Source organism: Scyliorhinus torazame, chromosome 21 (assembly GCF_047496885.1).
Source record: "Scyliorhinus torazame isolate Kashiwa2021f chromosome 21, sScyTor2.1, whole genome shotgun sequence".
In the NCBI taxonomy this organism is placed as follows: Eukaryota; Metazoa; Chordata; class Chondrichthyes; order Carcharhiniformes; family Scyliorhinidae; genus Scyliorhinus; species Scyliorhinus torazame.
In genome coordinates this window covers 89,483,459-89,504,178 of record NC_092727.1, presented here as the reverse complement: position 1 = coordinate 89,504,178, position 20,720 = coordinate 89,483,459, and the positions used below count along the sequence as shown (strand labels likewise).

Here is a 20,720-nt window from a genome sequence, read left to right as displayed (position 1 = left end):
ATGGCAGCAGGCTTGCCTGGGTCTGCACACTAGCTTCAGGGTTTCCTGCATTGGAACCAGGAGAAGGCTTCATTTCCACCGCTGCAGGGGACACTGATTGTAGACTCGGTCTGTCAGCCTCAGCAGCAGTTGACCGTGCTGGCTCGAGTACCGTAACAGGTGACGCCGGTTCCTGACACCATCTGATGCGACCACATAACTGGTTGGGGGGCATGGTTGTGGACCACTACCAATCTGTTATCGTCTTGTGTGGTTTGCATTCAGTCTGCCTGGCCCCGCTCCAGAACGCAGAGTCTGCGGGCATTACGGTCAGAGTTTCTTTTCACTCGTTGTCGCCATTTCATGAGGGTTTCCCTCATGTTCATTTCCCACCTTGGGTTGCAACAGGGCCTTGACGATAGGGATCATGATTCTGGTGCGAATGGAGAGCATTCCTCTGCTGACGAGGGCTGACCCTCTCGCGGCTGATTACACGGACTAGGTGGTGCAGCGTAGAAGTCGGAGTTGTCATGCCTGCTCCACCAAATCATTCGATTGTGGGCACAGGGGGCTGATTGTAATATGTTCAAAGTCCCATGGGTGTGCAAAGTCCTTGGCGCTCCCTGGCAACAAACTGCCGGGTGTTGGTCGTCACTATCCTTTGTGGAATGTCATGTGCAGCAAAGTGTCTTTTCAGCTTTCCAATTACTGTGGTGCTCTTCATGTCGGACACGTCTTCAACTTCATATGACCCCGAGAATGAATCAAAAAGGACCAGGTGTTGTATCCCATTCCACTCAATAATATTTGCCATGGTGAGTGACCATGGAAGGTCTGGCACCTCATGGAGGTGCAGCAGTTCTTTGCTTTGATGAAGTTTGAGTGTGTTGTGTGGTGCACATCTGGACACTTCCCTCTCTATGCCACCGTCCATTGAGGCCCAGCGCATGGTTTCCTTTGCCCTACTATTTGCTCCTTCCACTCCCGCAGAGAGCTGGGGATGATGCACCTCTGGCCAAGCAGTATCAGTCCATCTTGCACAGTTAACTACTCTCTCATTGTGTGAAGCGTACGGTGCTCATGGAGAAGTGTTGACGTCACGGCCACCCTTTCACCATGATGTCATGGAACTGCCTGTACGTGTGATCGATTTCTAGTGCAGCTTTGAGTTCCTCAATTCTGCAGGAGGACAGCACTTGAATTGTCATAATATCAATGTCCTCCTCACGATCTGCATGCTCAGTGGTGGGTAAGTAAGCCCTGGAGGAGGCTTTGGCGAGGTGCAGCTCCTCACTGCGCTTGTAGATCACACAAAGGTTGTAGCACTGGAGCTTGTGCAGCATCCGCTGCAGGTGTGTTGACGGAATTCGGAGCGGCTTTTTCTTTTGAGAAAATATTTTATTGAAGCATTTGTAATTTTCACAGTTTGACACATTAACATTTCTTAAAGAACCACGTGGGCCAACACACACAAAACACCTAAAAAACAAAAAACAGTAAACAATGTCCCCTACTACCCCTGCCCTATCCCTTAATTACCCGTATACTAAGTTCCCTGTCCTTATCTAACATTGCCATGCCTCCTGATTTCCCCTCCCCCCCCCCCCCTTTCCCCTCCCCCCCTTACTGCTGATGTTCAATTTTCTTTGAAGAAATCGAAGAACGGTTGCCAACTCCGGGCGAACACCTGAATTGATCCTCTCAAAGCAAACTTGATTTTTCTCCAGACTGAGAAACCCTGCCATATCGCTGACCCACACTCCTGACTTCGGGGGCTCCGAGTCCCTCGATCCCAGCAAAATGTGGCTCCGGGCCACTAGGGAGGAGAAGGCCAGGACATCGGCCTCCCTCGCTCCCCTCCCCCCCCCCCCCCCCCCCCACTTCCCCCTGGCTCTTCCAATACCCCAAATGTTGCCAGTTCAGGACTCGGAGTTACCCTTCCTTCCAGGACCTCTGACATATCGTCCACAAATCCCTGCCAGAATCCCCTCAATATCAGACATGCCCAAAACATATGTACATGGTTCGCCGGGGTACCCCCACACCGCCCACATCTGTCCTCAACCACCTCAAAGAACCTGCTCATCCAGGCTACTGTCATGTGGACCCTGTGGACCACCTTGAACTGGATCAAGCTAAGCTTGGCATATGACGAGGATGAGTTGACTCTCTTCAAGGCTTTTTCCCACAGTTCGATCTCCAGCTCTCCTCCCAGCTCCTCTTCCCACTTCCTCTTCACCTTCCTGATCAAGGCCCCCTCCTACTCCATCAACTCCTTGTATATCTCCGAAATCCGCCCCTCTCCAACCCCAGTTTTTGACAACACTGTATCCTGTAGTCCCCTCAGGGGAGGCGAGGAAAGCTTGGAACCTGCCTCCGTACAAAGTCCCGCACCTGAAGATACCGAAATCCGTTCCCACCCGGCAGCCCAAACTCCTCCTCTAATGCCTCCAGTGTCGGAAAGCCCTCCTGGATGAATAGGTCCCCAAATCTCTCAATCCCTGCCCGCTGCCATCTCTTAAAGCCCCCATCCAGCCCCCCCCCCTCGGGGCAAACCGGTGGTTGTCACAGATCGGTGACCACACTGACGCCCCCTCCAGTCTCATATGCTGCCTCCATTCCCCCCCACACCCTCAGGGCTGCCACCTCCACAGGGCTTGTAGAGTACCGAGCCGGCGAGAACGGCAGAGGCGCGTTAGTAAAGCCTCCAAACTCATACCCTTGCAGGATGCTGCATCCACTCGCTCCCAAACCGACCCCTCCACCACTACCCACTTCCTGACCATCGATATGCTGGCCGCCCAGTAATAGTTAATAAAGCTCGGGAGGGCCAAGCCCCCATCTCCGCGACCCCGTTCCAGGAGTGCCTTCTTTACTCTCGGAGTTTTACCCGCCCACACAAAATCCGATATCGCCGCGTTCAGTTTCCTGAAAAAAGCCTTTGGGACAAAAATCGGGAGACATTGAAAAAAGAAGAGCAGTCTCGGAAGGACCGTCATCTTCACCATCTGGACCCTCTCCGCCAGCGTCAGCGGGCGCATGTCCCATCTGCAGAAACCCCTTTTCATTTGATCGACCGCTTTGCCCAGATTTAACTTGTGAAGCTGCCCCCAGTCCTTCGCCACTTGAATCCCCAGATATCTAAAACTCCTCTCAACCACTTTAAAAGGTAACTTCTTCAGTCTCCTTTCCTGCCCCGTGCCTGGATCATGAACATCTTGCTCTTTCCCATACTTAACTTGCAGCCTGAAAATCGCCTAAATTCTCATAGCACCTCCATGATTTCGGCCATCCCCCCCACCGGGTCTGTGACACAGAGCAGCAAATCATCTACATAGAGAGAGGCCCTGTGCTCCACTTCCCCCTCACTATACCCCGCCAGGCATTCGATGAACTAAGGGCCATCGCTGAGGGCTCTATGGCCTGGGCAAACAGTAATGGGGAGAGCGGGCATCCCTGCCTTGTCTCCCTACAGAGACTGAAGTATTCTGACCGGACTCGGTTGGTTCTTACATTTGCCACCGGCGCCTGATATAACAGCCGGACCCCGGAGCGGCTTTTTAATGATGGTGATGAGCAGCTAGTGATCAGAGTCAACATTGGCAGGGTGGCCATTGATGAATCATAGAATTTTTGTGACATGCGAAGATAAGGGCAAAGAGTTCCTTCTCGATCTGGGCTTAATGAGTCCCCATGTTAGTGAGAGTGCATGATGCAAAAGCCGCAGGGCTGCCGTTCTGGATGCACATTGCTCCGAAACCAAAGCCTATGCTGAGGGACATCTGCTGCTAAGACTACAGGTGCTCGGACATCGGAGGATTGTAGCACCGGAGGGGTTGACAGCAGATCCTGGAGTTTGTTGAATGCAGCATTGGGGTGCTCCTTGCAATGATATGCTTGAGCAATTCTGTACGTTCACATATCAGACATCCAACCAGCAGGTGGCAGTAGAGATACATCACATGATCTTGCAGCCTCATTGGGGGGTGGGGGGGGGGGGGTCTGGGTGAGAATTTGTCGTGGATTTGTATTAGCTCTCATATTATAATTATCAACAGGTCACAGTTTAGTAGTATTAGAATTGCTTTCCTTCCCACGTTATTGTAATTTAATAAATCTTAACTAGTCACGAACTAGACGTTCACTGGTGCATTCGAAGATTCTTCATCCAGCGCGCTTTGCCAAAATCCGCACTTTGAATCCAGTAAACTGAAAACCTGAGCATTCGAAATGTCAGCCAAGACCTGTTCAACAATCTTCCTAGGTTGGTGGGGTCTCAGAACTGCTTTATTCAGGTGAACTGGGTCGATGCAGATCCTGACAGTGCCATCTTTCTTTACCGTAGCTACCATCACAGAAACCCACACTCGGCTATGGGGACCATGACACCCAGTTTTGTCATTCTATCCAGTTTGTTGACTACCTTCTGTTTCATGGCAAGAGGTACTCTTCTTTGAGCAGAGACAGTGGATGTTATTGAGCTATCCAGTCACATGTGATATCGGACGGGCAGCTTCCCAATAATATCACAGTCAAACAAATCTTTGTTGTCGTGTTATGTACTCTGGGATAACACAGGCTGCAACTGGATGCAGCTTTAACCAAAAGATACTCCAGACCTTGAAGTTAGTTCAATCTGATTTATTGAACCAGTAGCACAGTTAGCACAGTTCTCTATGAGTTCGACTCTCTGCTAACCTAAGTGTGGTTACTCTGTCTGACTGAACCGGACTAGCTCTTAGCCACGTGCTGGAGGTGTGATACTGTACATACACCCTGACTCACTCTGGAGATGTTCATCAGTGGAAAGAGGAGGAGTGTGAGTGCCTCATGCCTTTTATAGTGAGATACCGCCGCTGAGTGTCCTGCCTGCTCATTGGTCATGTCCTGTTCTCTGTGCCTGTCTGTATATCATTGTCTGCATATCATGACAACTCCCCTTTTTAAAAATGTTTTGTTGGCATATGGGAACGTACTTACATGTGGTGGCATATATTAACATATTTACAAGCGGTGGCATATGTGAACGTATTTACATGTGAAGCTGTCTAATGTGAGAAAACAGAACATAGCAAACAAAACAAATGTTCATAAGTCCAGTGTCTGGGGCTTGCGCCTGATCCTTGTCGACCGCCGGAGAGGTGGTGGTGGGGACGACGGCGCCTTGACAGGCGGGATGGAAGCCTGACTGGTGGCCTCGTAGTTCGAGGTATCAGGAGGTGGCAAAACAACGGACGGAAACGGAGAAGAAAGCGGTTGCGGGCGGGCAACTTTGCGCAGTGCCCGTCTGTTTCGTCGCACAACAGAACCATCAGCCATACGTACAACATATAAGTGGGGCGCAGCGTGTCGAACAACGACAGCTGGAGCAGACCAGCCACCATCCAGTATCTTGATCCTGACAGTATCTGCCGGGGATAACACGGGCAAATCGGTGGCAGTGGACAGTGGGGTGGCCCTGCAGCGTGAGGTAGATGTCAGAAGCAGAATCCGCGGCCTTGCAGATGAGCTGTTTCACAATGTGCACCCCTTTTTCAACCTTCCCATTGGACTGCGGATAGTGTGGGCTGGAAGTGACATGTTTGAAATGGTACGACTTGGCAAACATAGACCACTCGTGGCTGTGGAAGCACGGGCCATTGTCACTCATGACAGTGAGTGGGATACCATGCCTGGAGAACATCTCCGTACAGGACTTGATGATGGTCCGAGATGTGAGGTCTGAGAGCTTCACGACTTCAGGGTAATTGGAGAAATAGTCAATAATCAACACGTAGTCACCTCCATTCGCATGAAAGAGGTCGATGCCAACCTTGGACCACGGGGAGGTCTCGATTTCATGCTGCTGGAGCGTCTCCTTGCTCTGCGCTGGCTGGAAGCGTTGACAGGTCGCACAGTTGAGGACCGTGTTCGAGATGTCCTGGCTAATACCAGGCCAGTAGACAGCCTGCCTGGCTCTGTGTCTGCACTTCTCGACGCCCAGGTGTCCCTCATGGATTTGGCGGAGCACCAAGCTCTGGAGACTGAGTGGAATGACAATCTGGTCCAGCTTGAGGAGGATACCATCAATCACTGTCAGGTCGTCCTTTACATTGTAAAATTGAGGGTACTGCCCTTACTGCCAGCCATTGGCAAGGTGGTGCATGACATGCTACAAGAGGGGGTCTTTGGCTGTCTACTCGCGGATACAAACCACCTTCTCATCAGACGCCGGGAGGGTGCTAGCACACAGCTGCACCTGTGATTCAATCTGCTGGATGATTTCCAACGGTTCACTAGGCAATGTGATGGAGCGGGACAATGCATCAGTGATGATGAGCTCCTTGCCAGGCGTGTACACTAAGTCAAAGTCGTACCTTCTGAGTTTGAGGAGGATGCGCTGCAACCGAGGCGTCATGTCGTTCAGGTCCTTGTGGATAATGTGGACCAGAGGCCTATCATCCGTCTCGACAGTGAATGTCGGCAGGCCGTAGACATAGTCGTGAAACTTGAGAATGCCAGTGAGAAGACCCAGGCATTCCTTCTCTATTTGCGCATACCGTGTTTCGGTGGGTGTCATGGCCCTCGATGCGCAGGCTACCGGTGCCCAGGATGAAGTGTCATCCCGTTGAAGCAGCACCGCACCGATGCCATCCTGGCTCGCATCAGTCGAGATCTTCATCTCCCTGTCTGGGTTGAAAAATGCCAAGACGGGTGCAGTGGTGAGCTTGGCTTTCAGCTCCAACCACTCTGCCTGATGTGCTGCCTTCCACTCAAAGGCAGTGGACTTTTTCACCAGGTTTCGTAGGGCCGTGGTGTATGAGGCCAGGTTTGGGATGAACTTGTCCAGAAAATTGACCATGCCCAGGAAGCGCAACACCGCCTTCTTGTCTTCAGGGACCTTCATGGTTTTGATTGCCTTGACCTTGTCTGTGTCCGGGCGCACGCCCTGCTGAGAGATCTGGTCGCCGAGGAACCTGAGTGTCGACATGCCAAAGCAACATTTGGACCTGTTCAGCATCAGGCCATTGGCATGGACACAGTGGAATACCCGTTGGAGATGGGAAACATGCTCTTCAGGGGTCGTGGACCATATGATGATGTCGTCCATGCACACACGAACCCCTTCAATGCCCTCCATCATCTGCTCCATGATGCGATGGAAGATCTCCGATGCTGAGTTAATGCCAAACGGCATGCGATTATAGCAGTATCTGCCAAACGGTGTGTTAACGGTGCAGAGCCTTCTGCTGGACCCATCCAGCTGAATTTGCAAAAATCCATGTGACGCATCTAACTTGGTGAAAAAACATGCATGTGCCATCTCACTGGTGAGTTCCTCCCGCTTCAGGATGGGGTAGTGTTTACGCATTATATTCTTATTGAAATCCTTGGGATCAATGCAGATGTGCAGGTCTTCCGAAGGCTTTCTAACACATACCATCGAGCTGACCCAGTCAGTCGGTTCAGTTACCTTGGAAATGATGCCCTGTTGCTGAAGATCCTTGAGCTGTGCCTTCAGACACTCCCTCAGCAGAGCCGGGACCCAGCGTGGTGCGTGGACCACTGGCTTGGCATCGGGTCATAGCAGGATCTTGTATCGATATGGCAGCGTGCCCATCCCGTCGAACACATCCGGATACTGAGCGAGGATGTCGTCAATGCCGGCCTGAAGATCCACAGTGGAGGATGTCGTTGCGTAAACCCACTGCATGAGGTTCAGCTGCTTGCAGGCATGCGCGCCACGTAGGGATGCCCTGTCTGGCTTGACAATTTCAAAATGTAATCGTGCATGGGTGCTCCGGTTGGAGATGAGTAGATGGCAGGATCCCAGTGCCGTGATGGCATTTCCGTTGTAGCCCAGGAAGCTGGGGGGGCTTCTTGATGCGTTTGAAATCTGCCTGTGAGAGGAGGTTGGCAGAAGCACCTGTGTCCAGCTTAAACTGGATGGAGCAGTGGTTGACCTGCATCACCGCACGCCATTCGTCCGCAGAATTCACAGCGAGGATGGATTGAATTTGTGATGAGTTGGATGTGGCATATTCACATTTGGTAATGATGCCCACACAGTAGGCGGAGTCCAGGCATTCTTCCTCTGGATCCGTTATACTGCCAGGATCAGAATCCTCTAATCGTTGTTGCACACTCTGAACACGCCGTCTTCGGAATTGGGAGTGCTGGCCCCTGATTCGTGCTGCAGATCTGCACAAGGCTGCACAGTGTCCAGGCTTCCCGCAGTTTAAACATCGCCTGCCTCTTGCAGCAAGTGTTTCTTTAAGTGGGCGTTGCTGCAGTTTGAGCACGCCATGACGTCGGCGTCCTGACGCTCCGCGTGTCACTGCTCATGCGCAGTGCGGGTGTCAGCCGCTTCATTATCCCGTTCGCATCGCGCATGCGTGGGGCCCAGGAAAAGCGCACAAAATGGCCACTTTCATGAATGCTGACGCGCTGCATCGGGAGATGGTCTGCACACTCTCTGCCTCATGGGAGGCAGGTTTCTCATTTTCAGCCGATTTGTACTGGGCATAGCGATTTTTGGCGTGCTCATGCACTGTGCATGTTTCAATCACGACTGGCAGGGTCATATGCTTGATTTTCAGTAGCTGCTCTCTCAGAGGATCAGAGTGAACTCCAAAAATGATTTTGTCTCTGATCATGGAGTCAGCAATATCACCAAAGTTGCAGGACAGCGCTAGCAGGCGGAGGTTAGTTAAGAAGGAGTTGAAAGATTCATCTTTACCTTGTAGATGGTGTTTGAATATGTAGCGCTCGAAGATTTCATTGGTCTCCACTTCACAGTGACTGTCAAACTTGTCCAGGATGGTCTGAAACTTTGTCTTGTCCTGGCCTTCGGTGAAGTGAAAAGAGTTGAAGGGTTCGATGGCTTGATCACCCGCTGTTGAGAGGAGAAGCGCGATCTTCCTTGCATCAGACGCACCCACGAGGTCTGAAGCTTCGATGTACAGCAGAAACTTTTGCTTGAATGTCCGCCAGTTGGCACTGAGATTGTCGGAGGTCCTGAGTGTGGTGAATGTATAACTACTGATAATTGGGCTCCACCTATGGGCCATTGTGTGGCTTCACCCACAGGGGGATATGTTGGGGCATGTACGGGCTCTGCCCATGGCTCCACCCCTTTAGAGGAAATATAAGAGCAGCTGACCTACGGGGCCGCCTTCAGTATTGTACCGGTCGCAGGCAGGCACAGTTCTAAGCTGATTAAAACCACGGTTTACTTCTCCACGTGTCTTCGAGTGAATTGATGGTCGCATCCATTTAATCAGCTTAAAATACTACTGTAGAATCAGCGTCAAACCTGACAGACTGGAACTCGATCCACAGGCCGCGGAAGCAAAGTAAATTTTTTCACATTGGCTTTGATGCTTCAAGGCCTATCTCGCCACATCGTCTACGCCATCCGTCACCGATGAACAGAAGTTGAGCCTCCTCCACGCACGGGTGAGCCATCGCATTTCTGTCCAGCTCGACGAAGCCGCTTCCTATACAGAGGCCCTCGCACTACTCGAAAGCCTCTACCTGCGGCCTGTGAACGAGGTCTACGCGCGACACGTCTTCACCACTCGCCGCCAGCGCCCCGGGGACTCGCTTGATGATTATCGACGTGACCTCAAAGCCCTTGCGCGCAACTGTAACTACCAGGCCGTTACGGTCACTCAGCACATGGAGCTTGCCGTCCGAGACGTTTACGTGGCGGGGGTCCGATCGAACTATGTGAGACAGCGCCTGCTCGAAAAAGGGGCCCAGGACCTGGACAACACGGTAAAACTGGCTACCTCTCTGGAGGCCGCTTTTCAGGGCCTTACTGCGTTCCCGGCCGACCACGCGACCCCCTCGTGGGCCCCAGACCAGAGACTACCCCAGGCCTGTGCCGAGCGGACGCCCACCCATCATGGGGGGCTACCCTGCTACTTTTGCGGCCAGTCCCAACACCCCCGACAGCATTGCCCAGCCCGCAACGTGAACTGCAGCAGCTGCGGGCGAAAAGGACACTTCGCCAAGGTCTGCCTGGCCAGGTCTAAGAACTCGAACTCACAGACCCGATCCACAGACTCACAGGCCCGCAGACCCCGCAAGGTGGCAGCGTGTCTGCCGACTCCGCCTCCGCACAACACGTGCGACTCATGCGGGCCACCATCTTGGCCATCCTCCCTCACGCGGCCAGCCACATGCGCTCCATAGGGGCCGCCATCTTGGACGCCATCTGCTATGCCGCTCGACGCATACGACCTACACGCCCCAGCACCTCCGATCACGCCGCAGGCTACCCACACCTCAGCATGGTCACCCTGGACCAGTCGCGACCTAAGCACCTCCGGAACTCCATGATGGCCATCCGGGTTAACGGGTACGAGACACCTTGCCGTTTCGACTCCGGGAGCACAGAGAGCTTCATTCACCCGGACATGGTAAGACGCTGCGTGCTCCCAATATTCCCGACGCAACAAACCATCTCCCTCGCCTCTGGGTCGCACTCGGTGCAAATCCAAGGGTGCACTACTGCAACCCTTGCGATACAGGGCGCTGAGTTCGCTAATTTTCAACTATATGTGCTCCCAGACCTCTGCGCTCCTCTCCAATTGGGACTCGACTTCCAGTGCAACCTCAGGAGCCTAACTCTTAAGTTCGGGGGCCTGCCCCCCCCTCACCACATGCAGCCTCGCGACCCTAAAAATTGACACACCCCCCTTCGCAAACCTCACTGCCGATTGCAAGCCAGTAGCCACCAGAAGCAGGCGGTATAGCATGCAGGACAGAACGTTCATTAGGTCCGAGGTCCAGCGTCTCTTGCGGGAAGGGGGTCATAGAGGCCAGCAATAGCCCCTGGAGAGCTCAGGTGGTGGTCGTCAAGACCGGGGAAAAGTTCCGGATGGTTGATTACAGCCAGACCATTAACCGGTTTACGCAACTTGATGCGTACCCCCTTCCCCGGATTGCAGACATGGTAAATCAGATCGCGCACTACCGCGTGTTCTCCACGGTGGATCTGAAGTCTGCATACCACCAGCTCCCAATCCGCCCAGAGGACCGCTACTACACGGCGTTTGAGGCAGACGGCGGCCTTTTCCATTTCCTCCGGGTCCACTTTGGCGTCACGAACGGGGTTTCGGTGTTCCAATGAGCGATAGACCGAATGGTGGACCAGTACGGGCTGCGGGCCACGTTTCCGTACTTGGACAATGTCACCATCTGCAGCCATGATCAGCAGGAACACGACGCCAACCTCCCGATTTCTCCAAACCGCCCAAAAACTCAACCTCACCTACAACAAGGAGAAATGCGTCTTCCACACAACCAGGCTAGCCATCCTCGGCTACGTCACGGAAAACGGGGTCCTAGGTCCCGACCCTGACCGTAAGCGCCCCCTCCTACAACTCCCTCTCCCTCACTGTCCCAAGGCCCTGAAGAGATGCCTTGGATTTTTCTCCTATTACACCCAGTGGGTCCCCCAGCATGCAGCAAATCCCGCCCGCTATTTAAGGCCACCCTCTTTCCACTGGCAGCCGAGGCCTGCCAGGCCTTCAACTGCAGGAAGGCAGACATCGCCAAAGCCGTGATGCGCGCGGTGGACGAGTCCGTCCCCTTCCAGGTGGAGAGCGACGCCTCAGAGGTCGCTCTCGCCACCACCCACAAGCAAGCAGGCAGACCGGTAGCGTTCTTTTCACGCACCCTCACCACCTCTGAAATTCGACACTCCTCGGTCGAAAAAGAAGCCCAAGCCATCGTGGAAGCCGTGCGGCACTGAAGGCACTACCTCGCTGGTAGGAGGTTTACCCTCATCACCGACCAACGATCGGTTGCCTTCATGTTTGACAATATGCAGCGGGGCAAGATCAAGAATGATAAGATCTTGAGGTGGAGTATCGAACTCTCCACCTATAACTACGATATAGTATATCGTCCTGGGAAGCTCAATGAACCCCCAGATGCCCTAGTCCCGCGGCACATGCGCCAGCACGCAAGATGACTGACTACGGGCTATCCACGATGACCTCTGCCACCCAGGGGTCACCCGCTCGCCCATTACATCAAGGCCCGCAACCTGCCCTACTCTGCCGAGGAGGTCAGAGCTATAACCAGAGACTGCCAAATCTGTGCGGAGTGTAAACCGCACTTCTATCGACTGGATAAGGCCCACCTGGTAAAGGCATCCCGGCCCTTTGAACGCCTCACTGTCATTAAAGCCCTGCATAGTGTCTTCACCCTGTTTGGTTTCCCCAGTTATGTCCACAGCGACAGGGGCTCGTCGTTCATGAGCGACGAACTGCGTCAGTACCTGCTCAGTAAGGGCATCGCCTCGAACAGGACTACCAGTTATAACCCCAGGGAAAATGGGCAGGTGGAAAGGGAGAACCCGGCGGTCTGGAAGACCGTCCTACTGACCCTACAGTCCAGGAATCTCCCAGTTTCTCACTGGCAGGAGGTCCTCCCCGATGCGCTCCACTCTATTAGGTCCCTCCTTTGCACGGCCACAAACCAGACTCCTCATGACCGTTTGTTTGTTTTCCCTCGGGGAGCTATCTCAGGGGCCTCGCTTCTGCCCTGGCTGATGACACCGGGTCCAGTCCCCCTCGAAAAAAACGTTCAGAGCGATAAGACCGACCCCCTGGTAGAGAGGGTCCAGCTCCTGCACTCCAACCCACACTATGCGTACGTCGAACACCCCGATGGTCGGCAAGATACCGTCTCCCTCCGGGACCTGGCGCCCGCAGGCTCCACCATCACTACCACTACTGCATCCCCCACACTATGTCCCGTCCAACTTACCATGTTCAGCGCCCCCACCCCTATATGATTCCCACGCTCCCTCCCACCCGTCGCACCGGTCCACAGGAATGAAGCTCCGGAAGAGCCGCTTCTGGAGTCCACGTCTGTGCCTGCTCCGGACCCACTTCCACAGCCACCCGAAGCGGCTGCAACACCAGTTCTTCGGCAGTCGCAACGTACGATCCGGGCACCGGACCGACTGAATCTATGAGCCCGTCACCCCCGCTGGACTTCATTTTTTAAACAGGGGGTGAATGTGGTGAATGTTTAATTACTGATAATTCACCAGTGCACTGTATCATGTTATGTTATTAACCTTGTGGGCTCCACCTATGGGCCATTATGTGGCTTCACCCACAGGGGGATATGTTGGGGCACATATGGTCTCCGCCCAAGGCTCTGTCTCTTTAGAGGAAGTATAAGAGCAGCTGACCTGCAGGGCCGCCTTCAGTATTGTACCGGTCGCCGGCAGGCACAGTTCTAAGCTGATTAAAACCACGGTTTACTTCTCTACGTGTCTTTGAGTGAATTGATGGTCGCATCAATGAGCTGGTGAGGAGCCTGAATCTTCTCCATGGTGCCGGGATACATTCGCTGGTCATCACGGAATGGACTGAGACAAATCACCTAGATTAAGCAGTCTCCTGGTAACATGTCGTGTTATGTACTCTGGGATATCACAGGCTACAACTGGATGCAGCTTTAATCAAAAGATACTGCAGACCTTGAAGTTAGCTCACTCTGATTTATTGAATCAGTAGCACAGTTAGCACAGTTCTCTATGAGTTTGACTCTCTGCCAACCTAAGTGTGGTTACTCTGTCTGACTGAACCGGACTAGCTCTTAGCCACGTGCTGGAGGTGTGATACTGTACATACACCCTGACTTATTCTATAGATGTTCATCAGTGGAAAGAGGCGGAGTGTGAGTGCCTCGTGCCTTTTATAGTGAGATACCACCCCTGAGTGTCCTGCCTGCTCATTGGTCATGTCCTGTTCTCTGTGTTCATTAGCTGCCTGTCTGTGCCTGTCTGTATATCATTATCTGCATGTCTGCAGATCATGACATTTGTATTCTAGTATCTCTGGGGCTTGATGCTGTAGGATGTGTACGTTCAAATCAAGGTTGAGTAGCCCCAGTGCAATGTTGTCCTGGAGACCCAGCAGCGGTTTGACGTCCTTGTTGACTACGTGGAACTGGAACCGGCCCTGCGTGCTGCTCAGTGTGACAATGCTTTCCGTGCATATAGTTTATCCACCATATGAAACAGAATTTACTTTGTTGATGGAATCTAGTGCAGCAATGGGCTTGATTTCCCACACAAGCAGCCCCGACAATACTTTGAATTTTATCCCAGCGTTGATTTTGACTTTAAATTTGGCATTGCTGTGAGCAATGTTTAACGTTGTGAATATTTCAACACTTTTGCAGTGGAATGTTTTAAGGGGTTCAATGAACTGGTTATTTTGATTCACCTCCAGTTCATTCACTTGGTTCATGCTCCGAGCCTTAGAGGGGTAGCCGGCTGCAACGCGTCTTGTGGTAGTGGCAAGTTGCTGTGACTTTGACCTACAATACTTGGCAAAGTGATTCCAATAGCCACAGATGTTGCAATGCTTATTAAATGCAAAGCATGACCAGGCAGGGTTGGAAAGGGGTGCGGAGGCCGATGTTGTAGCCTTCACCTCGTTGATCGCCCGAAGGCGGATCCTGTTGGGATGGAGAGCAGCCTCTCCACCCTATGCCCTGGCATTGCGGGGGGACCTGTTGGTATTCTTGACGCTTGAGAAGGTTAGGTTTGAACTGAGGGGAAGGATGAAGGTGTTCTACAATTCATGGGCATTATTCATTATGCACTTTCAAGAACTGGATAACATCGAACATTAGTTGGGGGGGTGGGTGTGAGGGTTGGGGGGGAGGGGTGCTGTGTGTATTAAGGGTGGCTATGGGTGATCCCTGATTCCTTTTTGTCATTTGTTTATGTAAACATGCGGGCTAATGTTTGAGGTTTGGTGAGAGGATGCGATCGTTGTTATTGTTATGGGGATTGACATTTGTTGCTGATTATTGTTTATTGTTGGTGGGTGTAAATTTGGGAGAAAATGTGAAAAAGGAGGAGAATAAAAATATGATTAAAAAAAAATAAATGCAAAGCATACGCTTCTTTTTTCCGGGTACTGGCCGTTGCACTTCCTGCAGGGTGTGTTCTGTACCGAGAAAACTTCCATTTCTTTCCTTAATTCCTTGGCAATCTTCTCAGACTGCTAAGTTAGCATGCAGATACTAATGGCTGGATTCTAACTTGAGGTTTTGTTCTGTGTATTCCACCGTACAGTTTCTTAAGAGTTCATGAAAGTACCGAATATGCAATTTTTGCCAGAAATTTCAATGTTAAGCTATATGACTGCACCAGTTCATCGGGTTTCTGAATAGTGGTGTTAAAACATGTATGTCCATGTGTGGTAGTCACCATGGTTTGTATATATTACGTACATGAGAAGTAATATGGTAAGGCTCCTGTACTACAGGTACGAGGGTAGACCACTGCCAGCTGGCTCTGCCCAGTAGGCGGAGTATAAATGTGTGTGCTCACCGAGCTGCAGCCATTTCGGCAGCAGCTGCAGGAGACAACACATCTCTGCTTAATAAAGCCTTGATTACTCCATACTCTCGTCTCGTCGTAATTGATAGTGCATCACCATGATGATATTTTTTATAGGCGCACATATCTGTTCAAATTCTTTTCATAGTGCCTCAGGATCCGCTTGGTCTTCCTCCCCTTGGAAGATGAAGGATTCAGATTTTTTGACCATCTCCAGGCCCGCTATGCGTGTACGCTTGTACTTTCTTTGATTTATCCGAGAGACAGGCATGGCAGTATACATGTTATTCGTTTTCAAACTTTTTCCAACTGTCGCCGATGATCTCACCGAAGATGAGCGGGTCGATGCAGCAAAGACCTTGTGCCATCTCGGCCAATGCCTGACCCCATGTGAAGTTGCTGGATTGTGTAGGAATGATGACAGAGGACGACAACCTAAATGGTTTACTATAAGATCTTCAGCAGCTCTTACAGAGCAGATCCAGCAGTGGGCAGTAGAGCGGAGCTGCTGATTGGCTCTTGTGGGGAAAATTTGCATCCGTGCATTGCGGTCCCTGCATCCAGAAATTGTACCTGAGCAAGACACCCTAGGTGTTCAAGTCAAGGCAAGCATCTAGCAGAGTGCAGTAGAATGGAACTGCTGATTGGCTGTTGCGGGGAAAATTTGTATCCGTACATTGCGGCACTGCATCCAGAAAGTGTACCTGAGCAAGGCACCTTAGGTGTTCAAGTCAAGGCAAGCATCCAGCAGAGGGCAGTAGAGCGGAGCTGCTGATTGGCTGTTGCGGGAAAAATTTACATCCGTGCATTGAGGCCACTGCATCCAATAGGTGGTTTGTGGAGGAGCTGTTGTCAAGTGACAGTTAAACCTGAAACACTTCTTCAGTGTTTCACTCCCTACCTCCTCCTCTAACCAAAAAAAAAAGACAATCACTGTAAGGATTCTAGCCGAGTAAAGATCAAGAGGGAGACTCGAGGGCAGGTAGAAGTAGAAGGAAGTTGAACCGTGACATCACAGCCTGCAGGTAAGTGATTGGCTGTAACTGGTAATTAGTTTTTGTTTTCCCTGAGGTATTATCGTGCAGGGCGCAGTGTTGCTGAGTGAGTGCTTGCTGAGAAGGGGAGTACATTTTTTTTTTCAACTTACTGTTGGGAGTGTAAAAATGGCAGGAGATCCCAGACCCATGTTATGCTCCTCTTGCTCAATGTGGGAGTTCAGGGACGCGACCGAGGCCCCTGACTCCTTCATGTACGGGAAGTGTGTCCAGCTGCAGCTCCTGTTAGAGCACATGACAGCTCTGGAGCTGCGGGTGGACTCATTTGGAGCATCCGCGATGCTGAAGAGGTTGTGGATAGCACGTTCAGTGAGTTGGTCACACCGCAGATTAGGATTGGTGAGGGAGACAGGGAATGGGTGACCAAAAGGCAGAGAAAGAGCAGGAAGGCAATGCAGGTGACCCTGCGGTCATCTCCCTCCAAAACAGGTATACCGTTTTGGGTACTGTTGGGGAAGATGACTCACCAGGGGAAGGCAATAGTAGCCAGGCTCATGGCACCGTGGCTGACTCTGCTGCACAGTAGGGTGGGAAAAAGACTGGCAGGTCTATAGTCATAGGGGATTCAATCGTAAGGGGAGTAGACAGGTATTTCTGTGGTCAAAAAAGAGACTCCCGAATGGTATGTTGCCTCCCGGGTGCACGGGTCAGGGATGTCTCAGATCGGCTGCAGGACATACTGAAGGGGGAGGGTGAACAGCCAGTTGTCGTGGTGCATATAGGCACCGACGATATAGGTAAAAAACGGGATGGGGTCCTACAATCAGAATTTAGGGAGTTAGGAGATAAGTTAAAAAGTAGGACCTCAAAGGTAGTAATCTCAGGATTGCTACCAGTGCCATGAGACAGTCAGAGTAGAAATTCACGAATAGTCAGAATGAATACGTGGCTTGAGAGATGGTGCAGGAGGGAGGGGTTCAGATTTTTGGGACATTGGAAATGGTTCTGGGGCAGTGGGACCATTACAAATCGGATGGTCTACACCTGGGCAGGACTGGAACCAATGTCCCAGGGGGTGCTTTTGCTAACACTGTTGGGGAGGTTTTAAACTAATGTGGCAGGGGGATGGGAACCTGGGGCGAGATTCTCCGACCCCCCCGCCGGGTCGGAGAATCGAAGGGGGCTGGCGTGAATCCCGCCCCCGCCGGTTGCCGAATTCTCCGGCACCGGATATCGGCGGGGGCGGGAATCACGCCGCGCCGGTTGGCGGGCCCCCCCCGCGATTCTCCGGCCTGGATGGGCCGAAGTCCCGCTGCTAAAATGCCTGTCCCGCCGCCGTAGATTAAACCACCTACCTTACCGGTGGGACAAGGCGGCGTGGGCGGGCTCTGGGGTCCTGGGGGGGGCGCAGGGCGATCTGGCCCCGGGGGCTGCCCCCACGGTGGCCTGGCCCGCGATCGGGGCCCACCGATCCGTGGGCGGGCCTGTGCCGTGGGGGCACTCTTTTCCTTCCGCCTTCGCCACGGTCTCCACCATGGCGGAGGTGGAAGAGACTCCCTCCACTGCGCATGCGCAGGAATGCCGTCAGCGGCCGCTAACGCTCCCGCGCATGCGCCACCCGGAGATGTCATTTCCGCGCCAGCTGGCGGGGCACCAAAGGCCTTTTCCGCCAGCTGGCGGGCGGAAATTAGTCCGGCGCGGGCCTAGCCCCTTAAGGTTGGGGCTCGGCCCCCCAAGATGCGGAGCATTCCGCACCTTTGGGGCGGCGCGATGGCCGACTGATTTGCGCCGTTTTGTGCGCCAGTCGGACGGGGTATTGAGTACAAGAGTCGGCAGGTCATGTTACAGTTGTATAGGTCTTTGGTTAGGCCACATTTGGAATACTGCATGCAGTTCTGATCGCCACATTACCAGAAGGATGTTGGTGCTTTAGAGAGGGTGCAGAGGAGGTTCACCAGGATGTTGCCTGGTATGGAGGGTGCTAGCTATGAAGAAAGGTTGAGTAAATTAGGATTGTTTTCGTTGGAAAGACGGAGGTTGATGGGGGACCTGATTGAGGTATACAATTGAGGGGGGACCCGATTGAGAGGTATGGACAGGGTGGATAGCAACAACCTTTTTCCAAGAGTGGGGGTGTCAATTACAAGGGGTCACGATTTCAAGGTGAGAGGGGGAAAGTTTAAGGGAGTTTTGCGTGGAAAGTTTTTTACGCAGAGGGTGGTGGGTGCCTGGAACGCTTTGCCAGCGGAGGTGGTAGAGGCGGGCACGATAGCATCATTTAAGATGCATCTAGACAGATATATGAACGGGCGGGGAACAGAGGGAAATAGATCCTTGGAAAATAGAAGACAGGTTTAGATAAAGGATCTGGATTGGCGCAGGCTGGGAGGGCCGAAGTGCCTGTTCCTATGCTGTAATTTCCTTTGTTCTTTGTTGTACACACCTTGCCTGTAGTAACACTGGGTGAGAAATCCCACACTACCGGCACGTCACTTTCTGTGTACTGGTCATGGTAACATACACATGAGTACACATTCTACAGGAAGCTCGATAGAAAACATAGTGGGAGGGGATTCAGAGGAGAAAATGGATCATGGATATCATGGAATGGATGCGTGTGAGAGCAGCCCAGAACAGGCAGACATGGAAATGAAAGTCAGCTTTATTAATGTCACAAGTAGGCTAACACTGCAATGATGTTACTGTGAAGATGCACCAGTTGCCACACTCCGGCGCCTGTTCGGGTCCACAGAGGGAGAATTCAGAATGTCTAATTCACCCAACAAGCACTTCTTTCTGGACTTGTGGGAAGAAACCGGATAACCCAGAGGAAACCCACGTAGGCACGGGGAGAACGTGGAGATCCAGAGAGGTCAACCTTCCGGGACGAAGAATACACCGAAAAACAGATGAAAATGACGGAGCGCTAATTCAGGATAATCATAAAAATAATTTTAAAGATTTTGAGTGCCTATGATGCTGAATTCTCTACCACAGGGCTGTTGTTGCATGAGGGTAAGTTAATTATTTTTTTTTAAATTGCTTGATAGGGAGGAAAGTGAGGGTGTATGTGGAGTGAGAAGGAGAATGGGATTAGAGAGCGGTGACTTGTGGAGGACTGAATAGGTGAACAGTCCTTTACTTGGAAAGATGAATGATTTAAAGACAGGAAATACTAGATAATGTATTTAAAACATCTCTGTTTAATAAGATTGCTGTGTGACTTGGGTTTAACATATTTTATATTGTCTTATAGTTTCGAAGTGCGGGTCTGCGTAAAAATGAAAGGACATGGTATTGGGCAGCAATTTGGTGAGCAGACATAGAAAGAGTTTTATTCAACTATTATCTTCCCACGTTTCTTTTCCACTCTTTCCGTCTTGCCGGTTTCCCCCTTCCTCTTTTCTCCTCGTCCGTCTGTTTTATTTGCTGATACCACCCTGGGCAGGAACAAGGACGGTTCTCATGGCTTCAGTTAGTGCGTTCTACTGAAAACGATAACCGGGACTTCCCGCTCTCCTTCTGTCATGGGTTTGACGTTGGGTGCTGAAAATCTCACCAGCGGCCTAAATTGCATTTCGCCCGACATGAGAGCGTGACAATGGCAAGCGGAAACTGTATGGTGATCAATTCCATTGTACGTTACTATTCTGTTTACCCATGGCCATCAATTTTAACAAATACTTCGATAATAATGTGTAGAAGTAGTTCCAGTGTGCATGATCAGTTGGTTAGTTATTGCATGGCATGGAATACAAGGGTGCCTGTGGGGGTTACCTCTATTGCAGGGGTCTCTGGGGGTGGGGGGGATCCTAATACAGAGGTCCCTGATGGGGGGCATTGGGAGGGATCTGTTAGAGGGGCAGGCAGCACACCGGATAGGCTAGGGTTGTCTCTATCAGTGTGGTACTGGCGTGGTGGACCTCACGGTGGGCCATGGGGTTGCCCCATCAGGTTCACAATTGCTGAGACTACAAGTGATCCGCGCCCACGTGATTCCCGGCCACAGAGACTGGAGAATCACGGGAGGCTGGAGCATAGGGCGCCGGGCCCACTAAATAGATACAAATGGGTGAATTATATCCTCCCTGCTGGCGTGCATCGTGGACCTCGTTCATGCATTCAGCGGGCGTTTGGAGCATTGCCTTCGGATTGGCGCCTGATCCCGATTTTCATCCAATTCTCCGTCCCATTGGGGAGCGCATTCTGGGCGTCCCTGGAGGGAGAACCCCACCTATTTTCCCCACACGATATATATTGGGCGGGTTTCTCCGCCATGCCAGATTTCTGGTTCAGCACGCCATCAGGATGCTCCGCATCGCCGGCTGGTCAATGGGGTTTCCCATTGTGGGGCAGCCCCACGCCATAGGGAAACCCCG

General features: G+C 52.0%; 1 protein-coding gene across 2 annotated transcripts in view; it reads left to right on the top strand.

Moving 5' to 3' along the window:
• LOC140398399 (integrin alpha-8-like) overlaps nucleotides 1-20,720 on the top strand; it is a 223,488-nt gene that overhangs the window by 124,290 nt on the left and 78,478 nt on the right. For both annotated transcript variants that reach the window (XM_072487047.1, XM_072487046.1), the window contains one exon: nucleotides 19,598-19,653. In XM_072487047.1, the coding sequence (XP_072343148.1) occupies nucleotides 19,598-19,653 (56 nt within the window). The remainder of the gene's footprint in view (nucleotides 1-19,597; nucleotides 19,654-20,720) is intronic.